This window comes from Stegostoma tigrinum, chromosome 3 (assembly GCF_030684315.1).
Source record: "Stegostoma tigrinum isolate sSteTig4 chromosome 3, sSteTig4.hap1, whole genome shotgun sequence".
In the NCBI taxonomy this organism is placed as follows: Eukaryota; Metazoa; Chordata; class Chondrichthyes; order Orectolobiformes; family Stegostomatidae; genus Stegostoma; species Stegostoma tigrinum.
In genome coordinates, this window is record NC_081356.1 from 88,781,685 (window position 1) to 88,797,426 (window position 15,742).

The 15,742-nt window shown below is 39.3% G+C and overlaps 1 protein-coding gene across 4 annotated transcripts in view; it reads right to left on the reverse strand.

The window, feature by feature from the left end:
* fam81b (family with sequence similarity 81 member B) overlaps positions 1-15,742 on the reverse strand; it is a 32,433-nt gene that overhangs the window by 4,888 nt on the left and 11,803 nt on the right. For all 4 annotated transcript variants that reach the window (XM_048527547.1, XM_048527542.2, XM_048527544.1 and 1 more), the window contains 5 exons: positions 13,626-13,875; positions 10,908-11,026; positions 9,276-9,405; positions 8,929-9,035; positions 6,818-6,953 (listed from right to left, as the gene is read on the reverse strand). In XM_048527547.1, coding sequence (XP_048383504.1) covers positions 6,818-6,953; positions 8,929-9,035; positions 9,276-9,405; positions 10,908-11,026; positions 13,626-13,826 — 693 coding nt within the window. In that variant the 5' untranslated portion in view covers positions 13,827-13,875. The remainder of the gene's footprint in view (positions 1-6,817; positions 6,954-8,928; positions 9,036-9,275; positions 9,406-10,907; positions 11,027-13,625; positions 13,876-15,742) is intronic.

Sequence of the window (15,742 nt, forward strand, 5' to 3'; positions counted from 1 at the left end):
GAAAATCATATTTGGTGTGTGTACCAAGATCAGCACCTTCCTTTACAGGATAAATAATGAACAGTTTATGAGAAAAGAGGGTGAACATGTTCTCTCTCCAGTGTCTCAACTGAATATTGAGCATCTTCTACAAGACAGCAGACCAAACGTGGAAGCTTGCAGGGATCCCCAGCATGTTTGCTGTATTGAGTCAGCAGCATTCTGTAGGCTGCATCTTGAGAGCTGACTGGATTAGGGCTGCATCCCCAGAGACATTCACTATGTCAAGCCGACTATCAGCTCGAGATCAATAGGTCACCCCTGTCTGCATTACAAGGGTGTCTGCAAGTGAGACATCAAGTTGACAGGAATTGGGATCAATGCATGAGAAATCTTCACTGCTGATGGTGTCAAGCAGTTGAAAAGGGTGGGGAAAAAGTAAAGGACAAAAGAAATTATCAGAAAAAGAACCAGATGAAGAAAAGCCAATCAATTGATTATCCAATAGATAGTCATCTGTGCTAAGTGAAGAAAGAATAACCATTCACAAGTCAGCCTGTATAGCCATAACAGAAATTGTTCAATCCACCCATGATATACAACCAAGACACATTCCATTATGTCCCAAGGCAGGTGGGTGCTATCTCTATTTGGGGGCCAGTGTTTGAATCCAGCTTTTGCTTGATATCCGAAGAACAAGGTAGATATTTTATTTTGTAAGGTATGCGTCAAGAGGGAAAGGAAGAAAAGGCATAATCAGACCAAAGAAGAACACTACCATAGATTATGGAGTTGCCCTTATGGTAACACTGCCAATAGACTACTTGTTTATTGAAATAAATTTATTGATTTGTCATCCCTGAATTCCCACCTCCTTAAATACTACAAAATAAGGAGCACATGTAATTTGTTCTACAACAAACTTAGCTCAAGGTGTATCAGCTTTTCTACAAAACTTTGGACTGAATTTTTCCATTGTTTAGGCAAAGTGATTTTTTAAGAATGCAATTCATGGTGCCCAGTCCACCATGGTACATGCCAACCTTTCTCACATGATCTTCCACTCTTCGTCTTATTTATTACATAGTCAGCTCCTTCGGCCCCAACACATGGAATTGTGCAGTAGGAGAGGCTAGCACGTTAGAACATTCATGTCCCTTGTGGTGAATTTGAACACTAGCTGTAAATCACTTCAAATGGCACAGAGAGGCTAGTTATATTCTGTTTTCTCTCAGTCTCCCTTCTTGATTAATGGAGTTACATTAGCTACCCTCCAATGCACAGGAACTGTTTCATTGTCTGTAGAAGTTTAGAAGATGACTACTTGCGCATCCTTATTTCTAGGGCCTTACTTCCTTAAGTACTCTGAGATGAAGATTATCAGGCACAGGGGTTTATCTGCCTTTAATCCCATTAGTTTTCCCAACACCATTTCCCTACTACTATTAATTTCTTTCAGTTCCTCTTAAGCCCTGTGTTCTCCCCTTTTTTTGGAATATTATTTGGCTTCCTTTCTGAAGACAGAATTAAAGGATTAATTTAATTGGTCTTCTTTCTCTTTGTTCCCCAATATAAATTCCCCTGTTTCTGATTCATCTTTATTAATCTTTTCTTCTTCAATAAACATAGAAATTTTTACTGTCGGTATGTGTGATCCCTGCAAGCTTACACCCGTTTTTGTTCTTTTTTAATCTGTGTCTTTGTCACCATTGCTGGAATGTAAACGGTTTACAATCCTCACATCTGCTGACTTTTTTTTGCCAATTTGTATACCTCTTCCTTGGATTTAATATGAAGCCTAATTTCCCTTGTTAGACATTTTTCTGATCACATTTCTTTTTATTTTTATACCAGGCTGGGAGAAATAATTTTTGCAGTTCCTCCATGTGCTCTTTAAATGTTTGCCATTGCTATTTACTATCATCGCTTTAAATAATGATGCCTAATTTATCACAGCTAACTTGTACCTCATACAATCATAATTTCCTTTATTTGCATTCAGGACCCTAGTCTCAGAAACAACTATGTCATTTTCTATCTAAATTCAACTAATACACTCTACCCAATTATGGTCATTTTTCCCTCAGAGACCACACACAAGTAGATTGTCAATTATTCCTTCTTCATTACTTAGTACCCAGTCAGGATGGTCTTTTCTCTAGGTCCTTCACTGTCCCTGGGTTAAAATCTTGGAATTCCCTCCCTAATGGCATTGTGGATCTCCCTACTGCACACGGGTTGCAGTGGTTCAAGAAAGCAGCTCACTTGGGGTGGCACAGTGGCCCTGTGGTTAGCACTGCTGCCTCACAGCACCAGGGACCTGGGTTCAATTCCACCCTCAGGCAATTATCTGTGTGGAGTTTGCACATTCTCCCCATGTCGGCATGGGTTTCCTCCGGGTACTCTGGTTTCTTCCTGAAGATGTGCAGGTTAGGTAGATTGGCTATGCTAAATTGCCTGTCGTGTTCCGGGATGTATAGCTTAGGTGGGTTACAGGGGGATGGATCTGGGTGGGATGCTCCAAGAGTTGGTGTGGACTTGTTGGGCTGAAAGGCCTGTTTCCACACTGTAGGGATTCTATGATACCACTATCATCTCAATGGCAACAAGGGACAGACAATAAAAGTTTGCCCAGCCAGCAAAGCTCACATCCTATGAGTGAATTAGGAAATAGTTGGTTCATCAACATATTGATACATAAAATTATCACATATACACTCCAAGAATTCCCCTTCAACAGTGTTGCTACTGATTTGATTTGCAGATTGACGTCAGCTAGAATTACAGCCATAGCTTTATTGCTTGCATCTCTAAATTCCTTTTAAACATCTAGTATTAATATGAGAATTTGGGGATTTACGTACAATCTCTACTATCATTTTCTGCCCCTTGGTGTTTCGAAGCTCAACCCATACAGATTCTACGTCACCAGAGCTAATATCCTTCCTCACAATTGCATTACATTCCTTTTCAATCAAAAGTGCTACCTCACCTCATTTTCCTTTTTGTCTGTCCTTTCTAAAAACTGGAAACCCCTGGATATTTAGTTCCCATTCCCGGTCACCCTGCAACCACATCTATGTAATCCCCACTATATCATACCCATTTAGATCTATTTGAGTGACTAATTCATCCATTTTATTGCTCACTTCAGCCCTTGAACTCTGTTTATCACCCTTCTTATTTCTCAATTTTTTTTTGTCATACTCCTTAGTCCTGTCATCTATCTCCCTATGTAGGTTCCCATTCTCCTAATTTTAACCCTCCCTACTTGCCTTTGCTATTACTCCCCAAGGACATCAGTCCCTGTGTTGTCTAGGTGCAATCTGTGCAGTCTGTGCTGGTGCCACCTCGCCCAGAACTGCCGCAGGAATATAAATCTTCTGCCTTACACCATCTCTCCAGGCATACATTTATCCAATATGTCCTGTTATTTCTACTCTCACACACAGCACCAGTAACAATCCCTTTGAGGTCCTATTTTTTAACTTGCTTCCTTACTCCCTAACCTCTGCTTTTTGGACCTCATTTTTTTTCTACTGATGTAATTGGTACATATGTGGACCCACGACCACTGTTTGTTCACCATCCACTTCAGAAGGTCCTGTAACTGCTTATTTACATAAGGGTTGGTAAAAAGGAGGTTTGGTTGCACTTGACCTGCAGGCTTGACCATGGCCAGACGCCTGGACTAGAATTAGATGGGCCTTTTGACTGACTATGATGGCATCTCTAATTGACTGCATTCCTCTTGAGCCCTCTGAGGACTGGCCCCCTTTGACTTTTACAATTGGTTGCTTGGTTCAAGCACAGACAGTGTATTTGCTGCCTGTGCTGTTGAAATGTGCTGTGGCTGTGACATTGATGTAGTACAAGGTACAGCAATATGTCTATACCCTTTGGTATTCAGTGCTCTCAATGCCTAAAAAGCACAAGAACAAGTCACAGAGGATGGCAGCCTCCAAGGAAGCACAAAGTGAGCGCTAACCAAGTAAGCCAAGAGCCATAAAAATGCATCCAGTGTGGACGCATAAGATCTGTGTGTGTATGCAAAGAGACTTGACAGACCTAAAGAAGTTGTCGGTGTCGCTGATCTCCAACCTGAAGAATTGAACAGCTGAACTGATGTTTGAGTTGATCCCAGAGCAGCAATGAGGATGTGTTAAGCTTGGTGGTTTGCCATTGCCAACTTGCTCGGATGAATGATGGAGGAGAATGGTGTCCACATGGCATGTTGGGACACTGTAGTGAAGACAGAGTTGGGCAAGTTGCTGCCAAGTTACGAAAGGTTTCTTGGCGAAGGAGAGGAGAATTAGAAGATGCAGAGAAACTAAGCCTCATTATTACAGAATCCCTACAGTACAGAAAGAGGCCATGTGACCAACCAAGTCCACACCAACCCTCCAAGCAGGATCCTACCCAGACCCAGTGCCTCCACCCCATCCCCTTAACCTTGCATTTATCGTAGCTAACCCAGCTAGCCTGCAATCCCTGACCACCACAGGACAATTTAGCATGACCAATCACTTAGATAAGGTAGTTGGTCTATAGCATGCTTGCCTTCATTGGAAGGGGCACTGAGTGTAAGGATATGCAAGTTACGCTGCAGCTTTATAAAATTTTAGTTAGGCCATACTTGGAAAATTGTATACAGTTCTGGTCAGCACACTACCAGAAGGATGTGGATGCTTTGGAGAGGGTACAAGGCTGCAGTCTGGTATGAGGGATTTAAAGCTATGAAGAAAGGTTGAATAGACTGAGGTTTTTACTGGAACGCAGGAGATTGAGGGGTGACCTTACGGAAGCTTATAAGATTGTGAATGGGTAGAGTGGAAAGAATGAAGCTTTTTCCCAAGATGGAGGGGTCAATTACCAGGGGACATAGGTTCCGGATAAGGGGGAGCAAGTTTAAAACAGATATGTAAGGCAAGTTTCTCACACTAAGGATGGTGAGTGTCCGGAACACGCTATCAGATGAAGTGGTAGAAGCAGATACAATAGCTGCATTCAAAAAGCACCTGGATGAATACATGATAGGAAGAGAATAGAGGAATACAGATCCTGTAAGTGAAGACAGGTTTAGTATCGATGCAGGCGTGGACGGCCGAAGGGCCTGTTCCTGTGTTGTATTGTTGTTCATTGTTCTAACCTGGATTGTGGGAGGAAACCGGAGTACCCAGAAGAAATCCACGCAGACACATGGAGAATGTGCAAACTCCACACAGACAGTCCTGTGAGACAAACATGACCAACCAAGATTGAACTTTGGTCCCTGGTGCTGTGAAGCAGCAATGCTAACCACTGAGCCACGGGGCAAATGAGGTTTAATCGCATGGAAATATAGTAGTTGCTGCTCATTTGTGAGATTCTGAGCTTGGCATTTAAATCTCAAAGGAAAAAATAGAAATTTTTGGTTCCCAGATTCTGAATTTGTCATTTTTGTTACATTTTGTCACATTGGTCATCCTCACTCATTCCTTTCAAGGGAGCAGAACATTCTAGCCTTTGTTTTTGTTATGGATTTGGGAGAGCTGTTTAAATTGCCACTTTGTGTTGATCTCAAAGGACAGGTCTGACCAGGTTACTTTATGAAAAAGGCATATAGAAATGTACTAACAGGAAACCAAACCTGGAATGCTGGCATGTAACAAATTCAACACTCTATTTAACACTCTACAGATGTAATTTTTGCGCAATTTGAAATTATTCAAAACTATTCTTATGTGTCATTATTACAGATATTTTGAAAAATAAACATTTTGCAAATTGTTTGTTGATCTGAGCAACAAGTGACAGTTGCAAGTGTGAACAGAGGAGAATTTATTTGATTCAAATAAAATCCCTTAAAAAGCAGTGGCACTGGTAAGCTCAGATTTAGAAAAAATTGATCCAAGTTGTCGACCTTGATGGAACTGGCATTTCAATTCAAGGCAGGCTCTGCCAGGGTTGCCAATGAGATTTCCTAATCCCAATCAAGTAGGTTGCTGGCACAAGAAAAGATTGCCTAGAGAGCGTAACCACAGCATACTTGGCTGCCAAGCAGAAAATCTGGTGAAATGGCCCCTGTTAAAGGAGAAATAGTCATAGTGATAGCAAATAGTCTAAGTAAATTTGACTGGAATTTAACTGTGCCTGTCACTGATATTCTTCTGTTACTATATCTTCCAAAAGGCAAAAAGATCCTCAGAACCAGGAGTCACAGTCTATGGATACAGGGTAAACCATTTAGGCTAGAATTGAGGAGAAAATGTCTTCACCCAGGGAGTGGTGAGCTTATGGAGTGCCACAGAAAGCAGTTGAGGCCAAAACAATGTGTGATTTCAAGAAGGAGTTGGATATAGCACTTGGGATAGAAGAGATCAAAAAATATGTCGGGTGGGGTGGAGAGTCGGGAATAGACTAGATGAGTTAGATGATCAGCCATGATCATAATGAATGGCAGAATAGGCTTGAAGGGCCAAATGGCCTTCTCCTGCTCTTACTTTCTACGTTTCAATGTCTACTTCAACTTCCTGTTCTTCAAACTCCTTTCCATATATCCTCTATAACCTCTAATATCTAAATCACAGCTGACTTCTGCTATCTGACACTAAGTCTGGCACACTACAGTTCTGTCCTTCAGCATACTGAATCTAAAATTGGCATCTCCATTTTGAAATGCTTCTGGTGTTCACCCATCATTATCTCTGCAAATCTGTAATGCAACTGTTTTTAATGTTATAGTTGCAAATTTTTGATCTATAATTAGGAAATTATTGATTAGCTATAATTGTCATAAGCAGAGTGTTGTGAGTTATCATTGTTTCCCTTGTGAAGTAATAAAAAACAAACTGCTTACGGCTTTCTCTTGCATAACTTGCAAGAAGTGGTCTCCTCTCTGTCTTTTTTCAATTTCTGTTTTATCCAGTTTGTATTCTGCCCATTTCTGATGATTTTGCATCTGTGTATGCACCTCAGTCAGTGCAGTCGTAATCCTGGAAAATGATTGCTTAATGATTGTTCACAGCATATTAATAAAATTAACATAACATTCAAACAGGGTTTACACAGCAACCGGTACATTAATCACAATTTTGAATGAAAAAATAAAACAGATGAATTGTTATTAATGTTCTGTGGTAATTCATGGAATTCTTACATTCTCGAGACACATTCGCATTTTGCAGATTGTACGATCAGAATCATAAACAAAATATACTACAGCTATTTTTAGAAGAAGAGAAAGAGGGGACTTTTGAGTAACAAAGGAACTTTCGTAGTGTTTCAATTAAATTTGCTTATGCTGTATTTTTATATCAAAGAAAAATCCTTTAATTTGGTTATCTATTGCTCTGTTTAGCATTAATCCCTTAAGTGGGAGTCTGTGCATGACAAAGGTACGTTTTCATCTTCTATCTTGCTTGACCAGCCTTGCTGAGTTTTTTAAAGAGGCAACAGAAAGTAAACAAAAGTAATGTAGTAAATGAAGTTCATTGAAGGCATTTTGAAATGTCAAATAATGTAAAGTAGCCATAGTCCCAGAGGACTGCTGTCTCAGTCCAGAGAGATGACAAGTGATGAGTTGAACCTGAGGCTTACCACACCTCGGATGAGGAGGAGCAAGGTTGAGACGGCAGGATATTTATGGTAGCCTCAGCCAGTGCGGGAATTGAATGCATTCTGTTGTCACTTGCACCTTACAAACTAGCTATCCAGCCAACTGAGCTAACCAATCAAGTGACAGAGTAAATAGTGGACTGATGAATAAGGTCAATAAATACAGATTCCAGTGGCAAATAGTAAAATGGATGGCTATTTGGGCTCAAGAAGAAGCAGCAGAGTAGAAAAATAGAATACATATTAAAAGTGACAAAAGTTGGGAAGTGGTGCTGCACAAAGATCAGCCCTGGACCCACTTTTACTCACAATTTAAATTTATGGTATAGGTTTTGGAATCAAGATACAATTTCTAATATTGCTGTCGACACCAAATTGTGATGTGATCAATGAGGAGGACCAATAAAAACTTACCAGTAGCTATTAACAAACCTGTAACTGGGACAAATAGCAGGAAAATGAATTTTAACATTAAAAAATGTGAGGCGTTACATTAGGGAAAACTAAGGAGGTTGCATGATATCTAGTAAATAAGAATTTAATCAGAGGAAAGGAACATCTGGAAATACAAATACACAAATCACCAAACAAAAACTTAACATAAGTTAACCAGGCCATACAAATTAGCACTAGGCATTATCTCAAGAGCAATAGCATTGAAAACAAAAGAGGTTATGTTAAATTTATATCAAATCTAAATGGGCCTGTTCTTTTGAGTATTGCATAGAATTTCACATTATAGAAAAAAATAAAGCCAGGGAGAAGGCGCAAAGTAAATTTACAGGAATGACACCCAAAACATGGGAGTATGCCTATCAGGTGAAGATGGGTTTCTTTTCCCTTGCAAAACAAAGCTGAAGGAGGTCCAGTAGTGGTCTTTACAGAGATAAAAATATTTCCCATTTATAGGGCAGAGCAAAACTAGGGACAACAATGCAAGATTGTCTCCTCAAATTTAAATAGGGTGTTCAGAAGAAATTATTTTATCAATGACAGTGTGAGAATATGGAAGTCAGCAGTATGAGGAGAATAGTATGAATGCTTTTTTCTGGGGGGGCGGTGGGCAGTAAGTACAGGAGGAACGAGAAAATAATGCTAATAATGTTAGATGAGGAAAGACAGGAGGAGGCTTGAGTTGAGCATAAATTCCAATATATACAAATTGGACCAAATGAGGTGTTTCAGTATTGTATATGTCACATAAATCTAAGTTAATAATTCAATTTATGTTATTGTTCTAATTTAATTCCTAAATCCCTGTAACATCTTCAAAGAATGCAAATAGAATAATTCAACAGAATGAACATGACAAATATTAAAATATTTATATTCCACATTTATAAAATATTTTACTTGAAATCTAGACATTGTAGTTCATGTTGTAGCTCTCCTCGTACGGTCTTTAAGCTTGTATTGTGTTCGCATTTAGAGTTATCTATATTTCTCAGCAGTTGTGTCACCTATTATGAAAACAATGACACAAAGATTACGTTTCCTTGTTCTGGAAACATCACCATTATACAATTATATTTGTCATAAAATACTGCACTTTAGAAACTTTGCCCTCCTTCCAGAATACATCTGTCTATATTTACACATGACTAACAAGCACGTTGGTATTAAAGTTTCAATAACACTAACAAATTACATTCATATCATGAATTCTCTTCACATTACTTATTTAAAAAAGATTAACCAACCTTAATTTCCAATTCTTTCATTTGCTCTTGGAGGGAAGACTTGGCATCTTGAACATCTTTCTTTACTTTTTGAATCTCATTGTTGGTTACACTGACATCCCCAGCTAGTTTGGAGATATTGGCATCACACCTTATATTGGAAAACAACATCATCAAGCAAATTATATAACTTAAATTAATAGAAAATCAAGCAGGATCTCTTATTAATTTGCAGCCTCCTCCAACCATTTTTCCTCCGATGCTCTGCATTTGGAGAATAGTTTTCACAGGTATAGGCAACCTGCCTCTTCAAATTTATGGAGATGAGCTTTGAATTAGAAGACACCCCAGTGCAACAAAACTATGGCTAAAATATAACATTAGGAAGACAAAAATAATCACAACACAGAGAAATAGAGGAAGACAGAGAGACAAGAAGAGAACAGACTGTGATCTTATAACGGTCTCTGCCAAGGAAATGATGAACCAGCCAGTACAAAATCAATACAATAAGTAATACAATGCTTCTTGGTTACATAACTCCCATTTAATGCTGTGCCACAGGCAACAGAAAGAATTATAGACATTAGAACATTAGCTGCTGTCTCATTGAGTAGCCAAAAGAACCACATTGATCCAATTGCAAGCAATGCAAACAAATTAAGAGATTTTAGGGAATTCAACAATTGTCAATTATTCAGCTTCTAAACAAATAGATCAATTCATGTAAATGTAAAATCCAGGTATTATCAACTGATGCTCAGCTTTGGTTAAAATTTGAATATACAGAATCTTACCAAGCAGATTCTATTTAATGTTCCCAGATACTACAAACTATCAATATTGGGAACATTTTATAGACAATAGTTTTTAAACTTTTGCAGCTGTTAATGTTTTCATTCATTCTTAGTGATTTGCAGCAAGAAATCTGTACAATTTGAAGCCATGTTTGCCAAACATTGTACAGCAGCTCAGTCTTCACAGACAAGTAGATCTTTTACATTGTCAATATCTCACATGGACACTGACCTGAATAATAATGTATGATCCATACCAAAAATAGGAATGAATTTGCATTCCCCTTCTTTCTTGTCTGTTTTTCATTTTAGATAGTAATTAAAGTAAACACGAAATTTAACATTATAAATTTATCATTGAGTAAATTAGATAATAACCCTGATAACATTGTTTCCAAAAATTTTAGCTCCAAAATGCTTTTATTTACGATTGTGTATAATTATCAAAAAATGCATAATGATTTTTTGTGAAATAACACTCTGGGGACAAAATTGGGTATAGATCGGAATCCAAAATAGGCAGTGTTATGTTTGTTGCCTGACACAGTTGGTATTAAATTCTTTTGAGGTCAATGGAAATGAATATCAGGCAGGCTTATAATAGATGGCAGACCAAATTTCAACGGCTTTACATCCTCGCTCATGTCCAATTTTACTCCTCGCAATTGCAAAGGAAATTAGACAGAAATTGTCAGGATTCTTGCCAGATGGTGTTAATCTAAAATAATTCTCACCAACCAAGAACAGGTTACACAGTATGATATGTAATTGTGATCTTGGCCTTAGGTCAAGTGGAATGCTTCTGCTTCAGTATTTTTATGTGTTTCCCTGCCAATTTGAGCTCCATCCTCCATACCTGGCAACTCTTCCACGGAGGTCTCCAATACCAAGCAAATGTTTGTGGTTCAGACTCTGAATTGCAAAGCTAGTCCCTGTAGTCACACCATCACGCCTCCTAATCTGTTCTTCTAGAATCTAGGAGGATATCACATGAAGACATAAGAACATAGGTTTAAATCCCACAACAGCTGCTGGTGAAATTAATAAATTAGGGATTAAAAGCCGGTTTTAGTAAAGTTGAATCTTAACTGCCTGACAAGCCATTCAGTTCAACTAAACACTACAGGCAAGTTAAAAATGAATGCAACTACCCAACATCAACAGTGGAAATAACAAGGGCAGACCTTGGGCCTGTCAATCATACAAAGTCCTCCTTGGTAATATATGGAGGTTTGTGCCAAAAACAGTCTCTTCCGCAAACTAGTCAAGCAACAGCCTGATATAATCATGCTCAACAAATCATACCTTACAGCTAATGCCCCAGATACTACCAACACTATTCTTGGGATGCCCTGTTCCACAGATACACAGAGGTAATGCATGATGGTGTACAATTGAGAGGGAATTACCCTGGGAGTACTCAACATTGGTTCTGTACCCCATGATGCTGTATGACATCAACCCAACAAGGCAAGGAAACCTCCTACTAATTAGCAACTACTGTCCCCACCCACTCAGCCAACGAATCTGTACTGCTTCACATTGAATGTCAGTTGGATGACTGAAAGAAGCCCTGATGATGGCAAGGCTGTACTCTGTACAGGGAACTTAAATATTCATCTCCAAGAGTAGATAAGTAACACTGCTACTGACCAAACTGACCAAGTCCTAAAGGACTCAGCTGCTAGAATTGATATGTAACAGGTAGTGAGGAAACCAACAAGATGGAAAAATCCACTCAACTTTGCCTTTACAAATCTAGCTGTTACAGATGAATGTCCATGGCAGAAGGGACCACACTTGATGACAGGCACAGACCTGTCTTCACATTGAGGATACCCTTAATCCTGGTCCACTGGCAGAGTCCCTTAGGATAATTTGCTAGACCCAAGCAGCTTGAGGTGATCTTCATTGCATCATAGCTAGAAGCGGGGATGTTCACTGATGATTTTACTGTGTTTGGTACTGTTCACAACAGTGCTGATACTGAAGCAATCTGTGTCCACATGCAGCAAGACCTTGGCAACATTCCAGCTTGGGTTGATACATAGCAAGTAATATTCATGCCATACAATTACTGGGCAATGCCATCTCCAACAGGAGAGGGTCTAACCATTTCCCCTTGACATTAAATGACATTATTTTCACTGATTACCCCAGTACTGACATATTGAAGATTACCATTGACCAGAAATTTAACTGGATCAACTATAAAAATAGCATGACAACAACAGCAGGTCAGAGGCTGCGAAGTCAGCAGCAAACTCCGCAAAGCTTGTCCTCCATCTGCAATGAACAGAGCAAAAGTAGGAAATAACGCTCTCCATTTGCCTTGGGATGAGTGCAGCTCCAGCAACATTCAAGAAACTCAGCCCCATGCAGAACAAAGCTACTTGAATGGTACCCAATTCACATTACTAAATGTTCACTCCCTCCACCACTCAAGGGCAGCAGCAGCAGCGTATCATATACAGCATGGAATTGCAGCAACTTGCCAAGGCTCCATCAATAGCTTCTTGCAAACCTGAGGCCTCTACCAGCTGGAGAGGCAATGGTAGGACATGGATGGAAACATCACAAATTGCATGTTTCCCTCCAAGCCACATACCTTTCTAACTTGGAATTACATTGGCATTTCTACAGTGTCACTGGGTCAAAAAACTGGAACTCACTCCTTAGCACTGTGGATATTGCTACAATGTATAGACATTAGCAGTTCAAAACAGCAGCTTATCTCAAGGGCATGGGGAATGATTGCTAGCCAAACCTGTTATGTCTATACTCGGTGAAAGAATAAATTGTTTAAAAGTGCCCACTAAAGAATGGAGGCATATTATGGTTTCCCAAAAGACAAAAGAGCTGACTTTCAAACATGGCGCCTAGCTACAATGTGCTTCAAACATTAATCTTCATACATAACGAGGGACTTCCCAAAAGGATTTATATCATGTCACTACTTTCCTTAGGCTTTGATTGTTTACACCACGTTTTTATGTTCCAACAATTGCTAATAGATATGGACATTTTGACATAAATCAATAATTAATGCAAACTTGCAACTTGCACAAAAAAATCAATAAAACTTCATTTTCAAAAAGTAAAAAATATTAACCATTAAATGGAAAACTCTTAACAGGAAAATTTACCTTTGCCAATTATCAAATCAGCAGCCAGATTTTCTTTTCATGATGTTGCCCCAATGATGAGACTAAAAATCATCTACAACAATTTTAGTTTTACCAGATTAATACTGATGATGTTACGCAGAACAGTTTATTCACAAACTTACTAATGGTGTGAGGAAGCTGACTGGATTCATTGTAAAACACTACGCACTTGTCTACTGGTGGCAGTCTTATGGCAATTCAGTAGAAGAGGATGGATAGTACTGCGTGAAATAAAATACGTACCCTGGGTTCTCTTGCTGTTTTTTTTCTGCCTCATAGTGCCACACTGGCTGTAGCAACATCTATTCATTAGTATATAAGAGGCAGACTCACTCACATCAATTCCATGATGATAAGTAAGAACAGTAATCTCCCGCGTATTGCTTTTAGCAAAAGAAATAAAGTACCTCTATGTCTGTACTTAGTTGTTTGAGAATACTTGTTATAACTTGTATGTGGTTTTCAAAAAGCTGTTGGGATATTTTCTCGACTGGGTAGTGGCTCTGGTTTCCTCTCAAATGGGTAATGATGTCTTCTTTATTCCGAAAAGCTTGCTCCAGGAGTGTTGCAATAGTCCTTTCCTGGTTGGATATACGCTCATCCATCATTTGTAAGTGGCTCTTTGTCACTACTGGAACTCGAAGTGAGGTATGGTCACTGGATAATCAAAACAAAAAGAAATACATTGAACATAGAATGAGGAGTGTGCCATTTAACCCTTTTAAACCTCTTCTACTGCTCAGTAAGATTGTACATGGTCTGTGACCTAAGCCCAAAACATTCACCTTTGTGCCCTATCCCTTAATAACCTTGGCTAGCAAAAGTTTGTCAAACATAAGTACTACAACAACTTATATTTATCTCGCACTATTCATATAAATAAATGTTCCAAGATACTTTGCAAGAACATGGGGTGGCATGGTGGCTCAGTGATTAGCACTGCTGGCTCTCAGCGCCAGGGACCTGGGTTTGATTCCATCCACAGCTGTCTGTGTGGAGTTTGAACATTCTCCCCGTGTCTGTGTGGGTTTCTTCCAGGTGCTCCGGTTTCCTCCCACAGCCCAAAGTTATGCAGGCTAGGTGGATTGGACATGCTAAATTGCCTGTAGTGTTCAGGGATGTGTAGATTAGGTGGGTTATGAGGGCTGGGTCAAGGTGGAATGCTCTGAGGGGCCAAAGGGCCCTGTGTTCCACACTGTAGGGATTTTGTGACTCTATAACATTATAAAATGACAAGCATCCATAGAAGGAGATATTGCCTTAAATGATCAAAGCCTAATTAGTCCACAGCTTAGGTAACTGAAGATATGACTACCACAAGTGGAGGAATTGTGATTCTGAAAGCATAACAGCCAGAGTTAGAGGATGACAGGTATCTTACAGGGTTGTGGAGATGTAAGCGATTACTAAGATATATACGGGATAGGCTATAAGGGACATCTAAACAAAGATGGAAATTTTAAAATCAAGGCACTGTTTGTCAATTTGATTCAATGTAGATCTGTAGGTATAATGAATAGGTGAAGAAGATCTACGGTGAGTCACAAAATGTACAGCAGAGTTTTGGATGACCTCATGTTTAGATGGTAGAATGTGGAAGACTATTTTATAATGATACTGAAGAAATTAATGTTCATATTACATTGGGTCCACTCATTCTACTGACGTTACTCACAGTATCTGGGTAACAGGAAGAAATTCGACTCAAGATTTCAGAGGGTATAAATGTATCTGTGCCAGCTCCCTAATGTCCTAATAATCATGACTAAATGCAGTTGTATTTATTGCTATTGTGCAAGAAAACTTCTTATCATCTAAAAACAGTGCTTCTTCTAAATATTGTCTCTGGTGGTTCACCCTTTACCACCAATCATAGAGACGTACAGTACAGAAACAGACCCTTCAGTCCAATTCATCCATGCCGAACGGATATCCTAAATTAATCCAGTCCTATTTTCCAGCATTTGGCCCATCTCCCTCTAAACCCTTCTTATTCATTTGCCTATCTAGGTGCCTTTTAAATGGTGTGATTATACAAGCCTCCACCACTTATTCTGGCAGCCCATTCCACACACGCATCACCTCTGCGTGAAAATGATGTCCCTTAGGTCCCTTTTAAATCTTTTCCCGCTCACTTTAAACCTAATGTCCTCTAGTTTTGGACTTCTCTATCCTGGGGAAAAAAACTTTGATTATTCACCCTATCCATGCCCCTCATGATTTTATAAACTTCTATAAGATCACTCCTCAGCCTCCGACTCTCCAGGGAAAATAGCCGCAACCTATTCAGTCTCTCCCAAAAGCTGAAATGCTTCAAACCTGGCCACATCATTGTAAATCTTTTCTGAACCCTATCAATTTTCACAACATCCTTCCTTTGGATGGAGACCAGAATTAAATGCAGTATTCCTAAAGTTGCCTAACCAGTGTCCTGTATAGCCACAACATGACCTCCCAACTCCTATACTCAGTGCACTGACCAGTCATGGCAAGCGTACCAAACACCTTCTTCACTACCTTATCT